The following is an 11,934-nucleotide window of genomic DNA, read 5'->3' on the forward strand; positions in this document are numbered from 1 at the left end:
TCAAAATGTTTTTAATGTTAAATATTTTTTTTATAAAGCTCCGTTTACACTATCAAATTTTGTATGACAAAAAAAATGTGATATTTCCATATTTGAGTGTAATATGACACCATCATGCCCATATATGGGGACATCACACCCATAAATGGGGACATCACACACATTTGTCACAGAAAATATGATAGTGTGGACAGAGCTTTACACTAGCATACTAATGTTTTGAATATTAAATATTTTGTTTTTAAAGCTCCGTTCACACTATGAAAATTTTGTGACAAAAAAAAATGGGATATGCCCATATTTTGGCATAATATGACATCATCATGCCTATATATGGGCATATCACACAAAATTTTCACATAAAATTTGATAGTGACATCTTAAGTCAGTACAGTATAGGAAATTAAATTATGACAAACCACTTTGTACTGTAAAATATTGACACAAGATGAAAAACATATCGCATTGAAGTCAGAATCTATGATTGATACTGTAAAACATATCAACGAATTCAAAAGTCAGGCTCTGGAGAGGGGGGAAAAATAGTTTTGATGTTGTAGAACTGATTTTTCTATGACACTGACAGAAAAAAGTTGTTTGACAAAAAACTGGGGAATGGTGAACGAGATACAGATTTTTTAATATTCAAAAACTGGGGGAAAAGGGGTGTAACAGCCCTTTTTTCCACCAGTTTTAAATGTTCAAAAAGCTGTATCTCATTCACCGTTCCCCAGTTTTTTTGTCAAATAACTTTTTTCCGTCATAGAAAAATCAGTTTTATAACGTATCAAAAAATGTTTTTCTCCGCAGTCTGACTTTAATATTCTTTTTAAATATTTAATATACTGTAATTATGCACATACGTTTTTTTTTTTAAAGATATATTATAATGATGTGCACTTTATACCTCTGCTTACTGTATCATGAATGTAAATGTACGTATTAATGTATTTGACATGTTGGATTTTAGTTAATAGCAAATAGTGTTTTGATGTCTGAAATGGTTTATTTTCATGTGGTGCAATTTGAGAAAGAAAATTATTAAAGAAAATACTGAGATATGAAATCTCTCTATTTTTGTTTCTTTTTAATTCTGTAATTACAAATGGTAGTATAGTTTTCAAATGTACCATAGATTAGGCCAAATAAAATCAATTGTTTGTTTGCCCTCCTTTTTTTTAAATGATAAAAAGGGGCAGGTGGCAAAAGTTTTTTTATTTATATACTTGGAAATACTTATCAGATGGAATAAAAATAACCCACAGAGACCTAGAATGCCAATGTCTTACATCAGACAACAACTTTGGACTAATTTGTAGGGCATCTGGCAAAAAATAAAGATAAATTCACTCATATTTTTTTTTAATTCGTAAAAAAAAACTTTTTCAGTGAGTTAGGGGGTGGGTGGAGGAGGGCAAACAAACAATTTTTTTTTTTTTTTGCCTTATATCAGTTAAATATATTTTTTTTTAAACTTCTCCATTTTGTTTATCAATATCAAACTGATTGGCTTAATGAAAGCAAAATTTATACGGTACCTTCAGGCTCTTAATTTAAGCTACTCATAGCTTTTGTTGTCACTTCATTCAGTGAAAATCAACACAAAATAGTTTTGGTCACATTGTGTCCAAGAAATCATGCGGCAAGAACTCATAATGTTCTACCATTTCATGCAGTCGAAAGCTCTCAACTGAAGGTGATGTGACGGGGAAAGCAAATTGTGTTTTGGAGATAATGGCCAAAACATACTATTTTATTGCACATCATGCTATTCTTTATTTTTGCTGTTAGAAACACACTTTGTTTACGATTTGGTGATAGTCTCTGCCGTAAATTGTAAACTTTGAAGGCTGTTTTCTCAAAAACAGCTGTATGTTTATAAACTTCATAACAAAATGCCAGCATTTAAATGATTCTTTATACCATTTCATAGCTTTATTTTACTATTTATAATTTATAATTTATAACCCTGTATTAATTAACTAAAAATAATTTTTTTTTTTTTTTTTTTTTTTTTTGTAGTTTTTTTTTTTTTTGCTTGCGAGGAGTGACTGGTTTGGTTTTTCTTTGTCACATATAGGAAATATTAATTTACGGAAATATCAGATAGAAAGAGGTGGAAGATTTTAGAGGAGGGGTATGTTTAACATTGGACTGAAGTAAAAGCAAATATGTTGTTTACTGTTTGCTTTGGAGAACACCAGATAACCTACAGTACGTTGAAAATTTAAAAAAGGCCTTATGGGTTTGTCATATTATTTTAGTGAGCTTTCGATTTGCACATTGACACACTTGAACGGATTCATTGTTTGACCGTCCGACCGTCCTCTGCACAATGTAAATTTTGGCAAATTGCGTCCTAGAATCCAGCATTCATCATGCACAAATGACGTCATTATGTACTACATCCCACCATAGTGCAATCGAAAGTTCCATTTTACCCGAAAAAACCTCTACACTCAGGTCAATACAGTGCTAAGATAGTACTCCAGAATCGGACTTTGGTATATGTTTCAGTAAATCATTAGTCAATGTGTATCTTGTCCCTTTCCATGTAAAGTGTGTTGGAGGAGCGTATTCTCCTTCCTGTCCAAATTCTAAGTGAGGGCTAAAGTCTATCGCCAAGCTCGATTTCACCAACGCCACACTGCCATATTTTTCTTTCGTTGGATAATAAACTCGCCCAGTTTTTGGTAACATGCACAATTTTTCTGGTTGAAATTCTACAGTGAGCTTTTCATGAGCATGGTTATATGAAAGCAAATCACCATCATCCGTTTTGATAATATTAGTGTAGACAATGGGTCGATCATCGCAGCGTACAAAGTTAAGTTCAGGACCGCACGGTGAAACGTAGGGGAAGTCTTCAACATAGACTCCAGTGTTATTCAGCTTTAACCGTTTAAAAAAGAATGCCAAGAACTTCTTATCTGTAGCATAAAAGAAACAAAAAAAAATGTTATTCATTATAATTACAGTATTTAAAAATTTCCATCTAAGTAGCTCTTCCTAAAAACCTAAAAGTCTGTACCGTATTTAAGTGTGGAGGAATGCGCGGACCGGTGAGCGGTCGCTCTTGTTAACATTTGAAATAACGTATATATATATATATATTATGTTAAATACGTACAACATTTATAAACTTAAAGACGAAATTTACCTTTGAAGCATGTTATAAAGTTCTTCACTTTTGCATCATCCAAGAAAAGCTAAGAAACAAAAGTAAACTAATATTATTGATTATTCTATAAACAATCAATAACTACACACTGAATAGTACGGTAAATTGTGTAAAATAAATATAAAAAATGCTGTGGCTGGTCCGGTACCGGATACGTTATTTCCAGGTGTCAACAAAGCCTGGTACCGGATCCGTTATTCTCGAACGTCAAGTTCTGGTACTAGCTAGAGCCTCAGGCTAGGCCTAACCTATATATTATATGATAAGCTCAGTCATTGACTACGTTTAGGCTAGGCATCCATAGAGACTAGATGAGACTATGCTAGCCTAGAGGAGGCCTACACTAGGCTAGCCATGTGAATGAACGACTAACCTGTCCCTGGTGATCAATATAGTAAAAATACTCTCTACTTTTGCCTAGCTCTGGTCTTGGCGACTGCCCTTGAACATATGTTATGCATCTTGAAAGACGAAAGAAACACGAGGCTCTTGTATTCCTTGCAAAAATATCTTTGATCTTATGAAATAACATTTTTGATGCAGCAACAGACACTGAATGAGCTGAGTTTGTTTACGTTTTTCGGATGACCTATGACATATTTTCAGTTAGTGTTGTTTCTAAGAGCATTTTCAATTGGTTACATAAATAATTGTTGTTCAACATTACAACAATAATTTGTTTAATAATAGATAATAAATGAAATTGATTTATGAAGAAATTGTTTGTAGAAGAAAGTATAAAGTATTATTTTGTTAGTTGAACCGTTATATCGAGGGTTTCTATGCGTATCAAATACCAATTTTCTGGGATCAGCACGATTAGCCAATCAAATCTATTTATCCAAGTATTTTGATACATCGCTAGTTGCGACAAGTTGGAGGATCGATTCCTCGATGGATAATAAAGTAAGTTTCAATTGTAAAGCACTTTTTTTAATCAAACAGGACATAGGTCACGGTATGGTATTTAATGTAGTATCCACATTTAAAGAGTCGTTAGTCAAATTCACATCCAGTGATGTGCGTATTAGGTGTTTTATTCGATTAAATGATGAAAGGCCTGGCCTGCTGCTGGGCAGGCCCACACGACGGACGACATGGTCATGGTGCCTAGTGTGGTCATTGCTTCAGTCCCGAGGAGATCGGCAGGCCTCTCTGCAAGCTCCATTGTTGGCATAGATAGGGCTGTAGATAAACATACTATTAAGGGCTACCTACCTACTAGCTACTAATAGTGGCTTAATATGTTAATTAGGTACGATTAATTAGCTAGACGAAAAAACAAATAATTTATTCTGACTAGCTAGGTCCTAGGCCTAGCCTAAGCTTAGTTAAATTGATTTTAAATTGATGTTAATTTGAATAGGGCCTAGGCCTAGGCCCCTAGGCCTAAATCAATTAAAAAAAAGGTAGGCCTAGGCTATATTTTATTTAGGCTATTTTGAATGTAATTTTTACTTTTAGTTTTTTGTTTGTCTTGGTTGAAATTTTGTAATATTTTTAATTATGCTATTTTCTTCAGTATTTTTTAATATTTTTTCTGTTGCCTAGCTAGACTAGCCTAAGCCCTACTAATAACTAGGTAGTGGCAGGCCTATGTGAATGAACTTGCTGTGATACCAACTTCCTGAAAGAAATTGCTTATCAAATATCAGTACAGAAACATACAAAATATCACTTTATTGACAGCCCACCGGCATCTAGCACTCTCAGGGAGCGGGGTTGAATTCGTCGTCCAACAGTGAGTGCCCGCCTTTTTTAGGCGGGACTCATGCATTTGGGTCTGTCTGATGCTCTCACCCTTATTGGACCAAAATCTCATGTATAAAGATAATGCCTGTATTTATTAGAAGCGGTTTGGCGCCTTTCAGCGTGAAAGGTTTGGTTTCCCAACCTTGAGGTCAGGGTTTCAATCCTTCGCTGTGCATTTCTCTTGTGTCTACTTTATCTGCATTGCTTCTCTCCATCCAGGAGTATAAATAGGTACCTGGTGGGGTTGCTTGCTCCTGTGCTGAGTGCAGCAGCAACACTTAGCATGTGGAGCCAATGACCAGGGACAGAAATGCTTCATATCTGCAAAGAAAGGCTCTATATAGATATATGAATGAATGAATATAAAATATATTTGTGACCTTTGTAGCCATCTTCTTACTAAAGATTCTCTATTTAAAATATCATGGTACTCATGTATTATACCAACCAGCTGCACTAAAGCCAGGCATTCACTGTGCTCGACGGTCGTCGGCCGATGCGATTTTATGAAGATCCATTCAGAATGCCACCGACAATCAGCACACCCATCAATTTGTCTAGTGCTCACAGGGGGCGCAGTTGGATACATCGTGCGGCAATTGTACGACCGTTGTATGATGCAGTGAGTGCCTGGCTTTAGTCACTGTCGGGTAAAAGTAAAAGGACACTTACACACTACCAGCTCATGCTACAGGGTAGTGTGAAAAGGTTTGTGTGGACGACTTGAAATCCATGTATTCTAGAGGAAAATTGCAAATCTGAATGCATTTTCGAATATTTAGGAAATGGAATTGCAATCTCTGCTAGATACTACTGTACCCAACCTGTAAGGCCTGCATAGTCTGTATTCTCTGCACCAAAATTAGGCCTAGAAGTCTCATACACATTTTGGAAAATAAGGGCCGATTTCAGCACAAGTTTTGCCGAAAATTAGGCCTTGACCATTTTATTCTTAATAAAAAAAAAGTTTATAGTGTACGATAGTTACAATTTTACGTGTATATTTTTATAGTGATTTTTTGTGCAAATTTGAGCTTGTTTTTTATGTATTATAAGTGCAATTAAAATACTTTATAGAGGGCCTATGGCTTACACTATACTGTAGGCCTACTAAACATATTTTTTAACTATTTTGAAAGTGCACTGTCAGAAGTACTGTAGGAATATATTCCCCACACATGGCCAATTAATAAATCACATGCCAGCTACTGTATTAATTGTACTACCAAATTTACTGTAGGAGAATCTTTAATACACTAATACAATTGCGACACCCAATCGCTGTAAAATCGTGTGTGAAAGCTCACCAATTATAGTAGTCGATATGTAACCGATATCGCAATTGTTGTTACCCTTTGCAATTGGGTGCTACAATCTTTATTACTCCCGATTACCACGAAATCCGATCGCAACGAATTCCACAAGCACTGTTTGGATGAGGTCAGTCAACATACTGTAGGCCTAGTTACCGGAGGCCTAGGCCCTAGAATGTAAAGTTTGTTTGTGTTGGTCTGAATGCATTCGTTGATTGCGATCGGGAGTAATCAGTTTTGTATTACCACCATTACATCGCAACCGATCGCAAACAGATTGTAGTCTGAATAGGGTATTAGCTATGCTATTAAATAGGTAATTTAATGAAAGATAAGCATTAAAATTAGCAGCAATTATCAATATCAATAATAAATGTAACTGTATTACTATTAGTATACTGTAATTTGTTTTTCATATTGACAATTTTAAAATCCAATCATGGTAAGTTTAAAAAAAATAAATTGCCCTTTTTTTTTTTTTTTCTCCTGTTACCAAAATTAATATTACATAATGGCCGCCATTTTTAAATACAATAGGCTACGACATTACAATCATGGAAATTGGCCTAGTAGTTAGTATCACAACTCGAGCAATTTGATGATCACCATTGAAACAAAAATTGAGGACTGATTTAGAACCTGCGCTCATTGCGAATGTAATACGGGTGTAACTCAAGATCAACCGAGACTTTTTTTATTAAACTTTATTCTCACTTGGCACAGGGTATAACTTAAAAATATATTACATTCTTATAGTATTCATTATGCAGAAATTGAGGAAAATTATGGAATTCTTAGAAATCTCTCAAGATGTACTTTTTAACCTTTGCCACGTCTCATTAAACTAAAGATGAACAGTACTGTATGCATAACTAAAGTTTATAATGTGTTGTTTCAGTAATTAGATGGTTGTTTGCAATGCATGCCTCATTAGTTATTGTTCATATTGCAACAGACCTTGTAGACTATTTTCAGTATGCTACAGAGAACTGTACTTCATTGTTTTTTTTTTTGTCAATTGATTGTCTAGTTTGCAGTCAGTTTTTTTTTTTTTTTTTGCCTGGAAGGCAGGTGGGGGGGAGGGGCATGATTTGCAATCGAGGAGCTGGTCCAAGGGGGCGGTCTTGTGGTTTGATGGCGTCAGGTTTGCGTTGTTTTACTACATTGGGGCTACCACTAATCTCCCCTTTCGCCACCCCTTGGTTTCACCGCTTCAGTCAATAATACCAAATAAGTTTAATAGTACAGTATATGTATAGTAGGCTACCAACAGTGTGATATAGTATGTTTATACTTCTGGCATCCCTACTTTTTTTTCTATCGTGTTTTTTAAGGGTATTATATTAATATATACTGTATTAATTAAAGTCTCTAATTAACTTTAATAACATCCTCGGTATTGTTTGCTAATTGTGACATCAGTAATCCAAGAAATGGAGTGTTGAGTGATAAATTAGAGAAAGTCAAGAGCTTGAAAGTGAGGGTGGATGATCAATTTTAAAAATGTAAAAAATGTAAAATTTTCATGTTGATGTGTAGATTAGATGATATATTGTACTAATGCTTAATCTCAAAATGAGTCTAGACAGCCATCAATAATAGGTCAGAGTTCAAAATCATAATTTAGCATGCACATGTATGCTTGCGGGACTGAATTACTGTAAATTACATGTATACAGTACAGTACAGTATTCAATTCCTTGCATTGAAAGATTTTTTTCCCTTTCTGTTATTAGGTTCCGGCTTGATGTGTTTTGTAAGAAGTGAGGAAAACATAATATAAAAAAATGACAACAAAGAAGGCATGGAAATTGCGTAAGTATATTAAATACAGTAGTTTAATAGCATTTTGCTGCATACAGATAGTACTGTTCTTACATTAAATAGTATATTTGTAATTGATTTATTTAGGACTACATAACTTATTGTATTCTGAAGTTCACTTACGTTTATTAAAAAAAAAATTGTAATTCAAAATTTGTTATTCACAGAAATGAAAAATAAAATTATAAGACAGTGTGGTTAAAAATGAGTCCAACTAACAATTTAAATTTAATTCTTTTTTATTTTTAAAATTTTATTTTTATTTTCAAGATGGCTAGTTATATGAATAAGTTTAATTACTGTATGTTCTCTAAAGAATCTCACTATATAGTTTTATATTTTTTATGCAGAACTGTAAACATAGTTTACAGGCTATGCTTACTCCGATCTAATGAGCATGTGCAAATTGCTGTAAGCATTATTGACAGGATCTGGTTACGCCGAGTCATTAGCATAATATATAGCAGGGAGGTAATAACCCATTGATCAACCTTATATTTTGGCACATGCACAAAACAAGTACATTAATTACAAAAATATGAAGGGAAAAAAAGCTACCTCGTCGTTCAATCAATCACCTATGTGAAATCAAGTACATTAATTACAAAAATATAAACAAAACAAAAAACTACCTCGTCGTTGGATCAATCACCTATGTGAAATCAACGGTGGGGACTAATCTGTTAATGATTGTAGTGATAGTACTATTCATCGATTTGGCATTTGAATCCATTTTACCCGTATTATTCTAGGCTTATTCCTGAGCTAGAGACAATGGCCATATCCAACTGGTTTGTTTCGTTTACAACCATTTTTTGTTTAAGTATTATTTTCATTCTGCTGGTCCGTAAAAAAAACCGAAAATTAACATAAGCCAGAGTGAGTGATAAAAGTTATCCACGTGACCAAAACAAACATGCCTCATTGGTCAGTTTAGCAACACAATTTGCATTTGCATTATAGGCCTATAATTTCAGAAAATAATAATTATAATATTTACCCACATAAAGTCAAAAAAATAACTGTAAGCAGAATTCAAAAACTGATTGAAAACATTTTTGTATGAAAAACCCATACGGTCACAATCCGAATCAACCTTCATTACACCAGCGTGTATCGCGGTAAGCATGCAACCATTTTGTATTTTCGAGTACCAGTTTTCCATTCATATGATCGTCTTCATTAAGAAGAATTTTTACCACTGCGCAAGCGGGTGTGATTTAACGAAGAACGAGCAATGGAATATGGCCTTTGCGATTGTGAATACAGTAGAGTGCTTTTGCTCAAAGTAAGCTTCATACTTGAAGTACGTAATTTACAGCATTAGCAGCACGCTGTAAATTAATAATACGCGCTTATGGTGATACAACAAAATTTGGGGATAAAGGCAGACTGAGTAGAAGATAGTCATTGATTTGAACAAATTGTGCACACCTTGTCGGATTGAGTGAGGTTTCCATGGATACAATCATGGACGCAGTGTGTGCCTGGAATAAGATACTCATCATTATCAATAAGGTCCGTAATTAATCCATGCTGGCATTCTTTGGACTGTTCACGATGCAGCTTTCCTCCAGTCATTTCTTTCTATTCTGTGCAGTTGTGCAGCTAATCCTTAACTTGCGAAGATCATTGGCAATAAGTTGCTCCAAAGTCTTTCTTGGCCTTCCTCTACCTACAGTATACTGTACAAATGTATTGAGTAAAGATATTCATTGTTGTGTTTTACGTTTTCAGAGGAGTTTGTAGCTCATGGCGCCAACGTCAACTGCCTGGCGCTTGGACCGAAGAGCGGGCGAGTGATGGTCACAGGAGGGGAGGACAAGAAGGTTAATATGTGGGCTGTTGGCAAGCCAAATTGCATAATGGTCAGTTGAAAATTGTATTGATTTTTTTTGCTATAGAAGTGTAGGTGTGTATGTGTGTTGTTGTTGAAGTGTTTCATTGTGTACAGTTAGCAGTTACTTGACTGTTTAAACCATAATACAAGAGTGAAATGCTGTGTTGACTCTCATAAAGTTGCTCTGTAAAGGCAGTGGCTTTGCTTATTGTAATAAAGTATTATTACAACAAATTGCTATGTGTTAATTTACTAAAGTCTACATTATTTTGCACTTCAAAATTACTTACTTGTACTGTAGCAAATCTTTAAAGTAACCTACAGGCAATAGTATTACTATAATGTATTGATTGGTTTAATATTGATTATTTTAAATAAAATTGTTTAAATTTGTATTTCCGCATTATTCAGTAGTTTATTCTTCCATTCATAATATTTCTTATACCGTAAAATCAATGTGCTTATCTCGAGAAGAAGCCCATCTCAATTTGAAGCCCCACTTTTTTTTGCAGAAATAATCTCAAAAAGAAGCCCATGGGCTTCTTTTCGAGATAGTACAGTACCTAATACATGAATTTCGAAGAAACAAAATATTACAAACACGCTGGGTTTGCTACCTTATTCACTGAAAAATACAGACTGATGTTATTGACCTTATTGTTTTAGAGTAGTAATTCCCAAAATTTTCGGCATTCATTTTGAAAAAATTCCCCCTATATACTTTGCAATTAAAGTAACCTCGAAAAGAAGGCTACTGTTATCCAAAGTTCTCAAAAAAGAAAGTACAGGGCTTCTATAGATTTACGGTATTTGTTTATGTGTATTTTGTTGTTTATTAAAAATGTATGTATTGATGTATATTTAATTAAAATCTTTAACAAGTCTAAACCAGATAATTGTCAAACACCCTTTTTTACATAATTATGTTTTTGAATACTTGTATAACCTATACTATTTTACCTGATCCTTTACTACTCATTTTTTGCGCATGCTCTTTGTACTAAAGTGCTATTTAGATTAATTAGATTTTAAATGACTTGGGTCATTAGGCCTTAACACTTTTTCTGTGGTTTAACAGGGCCTGTCAGGGCACACAACCCCAGTAGAATGTGTGCGCTTTTCTAGTAGTGAAGAGTTAGTTGTTGCTGGTTCTCAGTCTGGAGGACTGAAAATATGGGATTTGGAAGCAGCGAAAAGTAAGTGGTTTTCTGAAACTAATGATTTTTGGTGTAGTATAAAGTAGAACCCCAATTAAGGGGATACAGTATCTTTGAGACCAAAAAAACTGTCCCCTTAATAGGGATATCTCCAAAATAGGGGTTGGCCATAGTGTTGTAAAGTTTCCCTCACTTCACTGCCAATAAAGTGTCCCCTAATAGGGTGTCCCAGAGAAGGGATTCTACCGTACATAGAATAATCAGGGAGATGTTATAGATAACAACTCCCTGGAATAATTTACAGTGAGTAAACATTATTTCCTACTTAGTAATTGTTCAGCTAACAACTGTTGAGTGGTCTCATGTTTTTTTTCATGGCCTGTGAGTCTTTGTACACATGGCAGTAAAATTGCGTTCCAGATGTTGGCAATTGCCACCAACCATGAAAAAAAAGCCACCATTAATAAAAGTCAGTTGCCTGAAGAAAGCATATTATAGGCCTATTAATAAGTGTTTGCCAAAAATTTTCTGAGTTAAATTTTTATGTTGGAATTAAGGTTTAAAATACTCTACATGATATCAGGATTTTATTTATATTTCAGATTACTATACCTACTGTACATGTTGAATGATATTGATAATAATGATGATTATGTAATTTTGGGGGATTTTTTTTTAACAGTTGAGAGAGACAGTATGGTTCTCATACAGTCTCCCCATGCACAGTATAGTATGTTGCTTGATAAAATAGTAACCACTACTGTACATTAGTTCAAAATCTATAGTTATCAAGACACTGTAGAGCTTGAAAATTGCTCTTTTAAAACATAAAAATATTTAGTCTTCACTTTAGGACAAAAAATTCTT

General features: G+C 34.2%; 2 protein-coding genes across 5 annotated transcripts in view; one reads left to right on the plus strand and one right to left on the minus strand.

The window, feature by feature from the left end:
- Positions 1-2,022: 2,022 nt before the first annotated feature.
- Positions 2,023-3,758, minus strand: LOC117113841 (UPF0598 protein CG30010-like). Its single transcript, XM_033257295.1, has 3 exons — positions 3,555-3,758; positions 3,161-3,209; positions 2,023-2,930 (listed from the first exon to the last, which is right to left on the minus strand). Exons 1-3 carry the CDS (start codon positions 3,711-3,713, stop codon positions 2,476-2,478), a joined length of 663 nt encoding a protein of 220 aa, XP_033113186.1. The 5' UTR covers positions 3,714-3,758; the 3' UTR covers positions 2,023-2,475.
- A 261-nt stretch (positions 3,759-4,019) lies between these two features.
- The window catches only part of LOC117113819 (katanin p80 WD40 repeat-containing subunit B1-like), a 37,799-nt gene continuing 29,884 nt past the window's right edge, over positions 4,020-11,934 (plus strand). For 2 of the 4 annotated variants that reach the window (XM_033257252.1, XM_033257253.1), the window contains exons 1-4: positions 4,020-4,087; positions 7,983-8,061; positions 9,808-9,938; positions 10,989-11,106. In XM_033257252.1, coding sequence (XP_033113143.1) covers positions 8,034-8,061; positions 9,808-9,938; positions 10,989-11,106 — 277 coding nt within the window. In that variant the 5' untranslated portion in view covers positions 4,020-4,087; positions 7,983-8,033. Of the gene's footprint in view, positions 4,088-4,109; positions 4,140-4,417; positions 4,437-7,982; positions 8,062-9,807; positions 9,939-10,988; positions 11,107-11,934 lie in introns of those variants that run through there. The other 2 variants (XM_033257254.1, XM_033257255.1) reach the window with 2 other exon arrangements.

The sequence above is a fragment of the Anneissia japonica genome, unplaced genomic scaffold (assembly GCF_011630105.1).
Source record: "Anneissia japonica isolate Jap-2015-1 unplaced genomic scaffold, ASM1163010v1 scaffold694_len1028156_cov167, whole genome shotgun sequence".
NCBI classification, from domain to species: Eukaryota; Metazoa; Echinodermata; class Crinoidea; order Comatulida; family Comatulidae; genus Anneissia; species Anneissia japonica.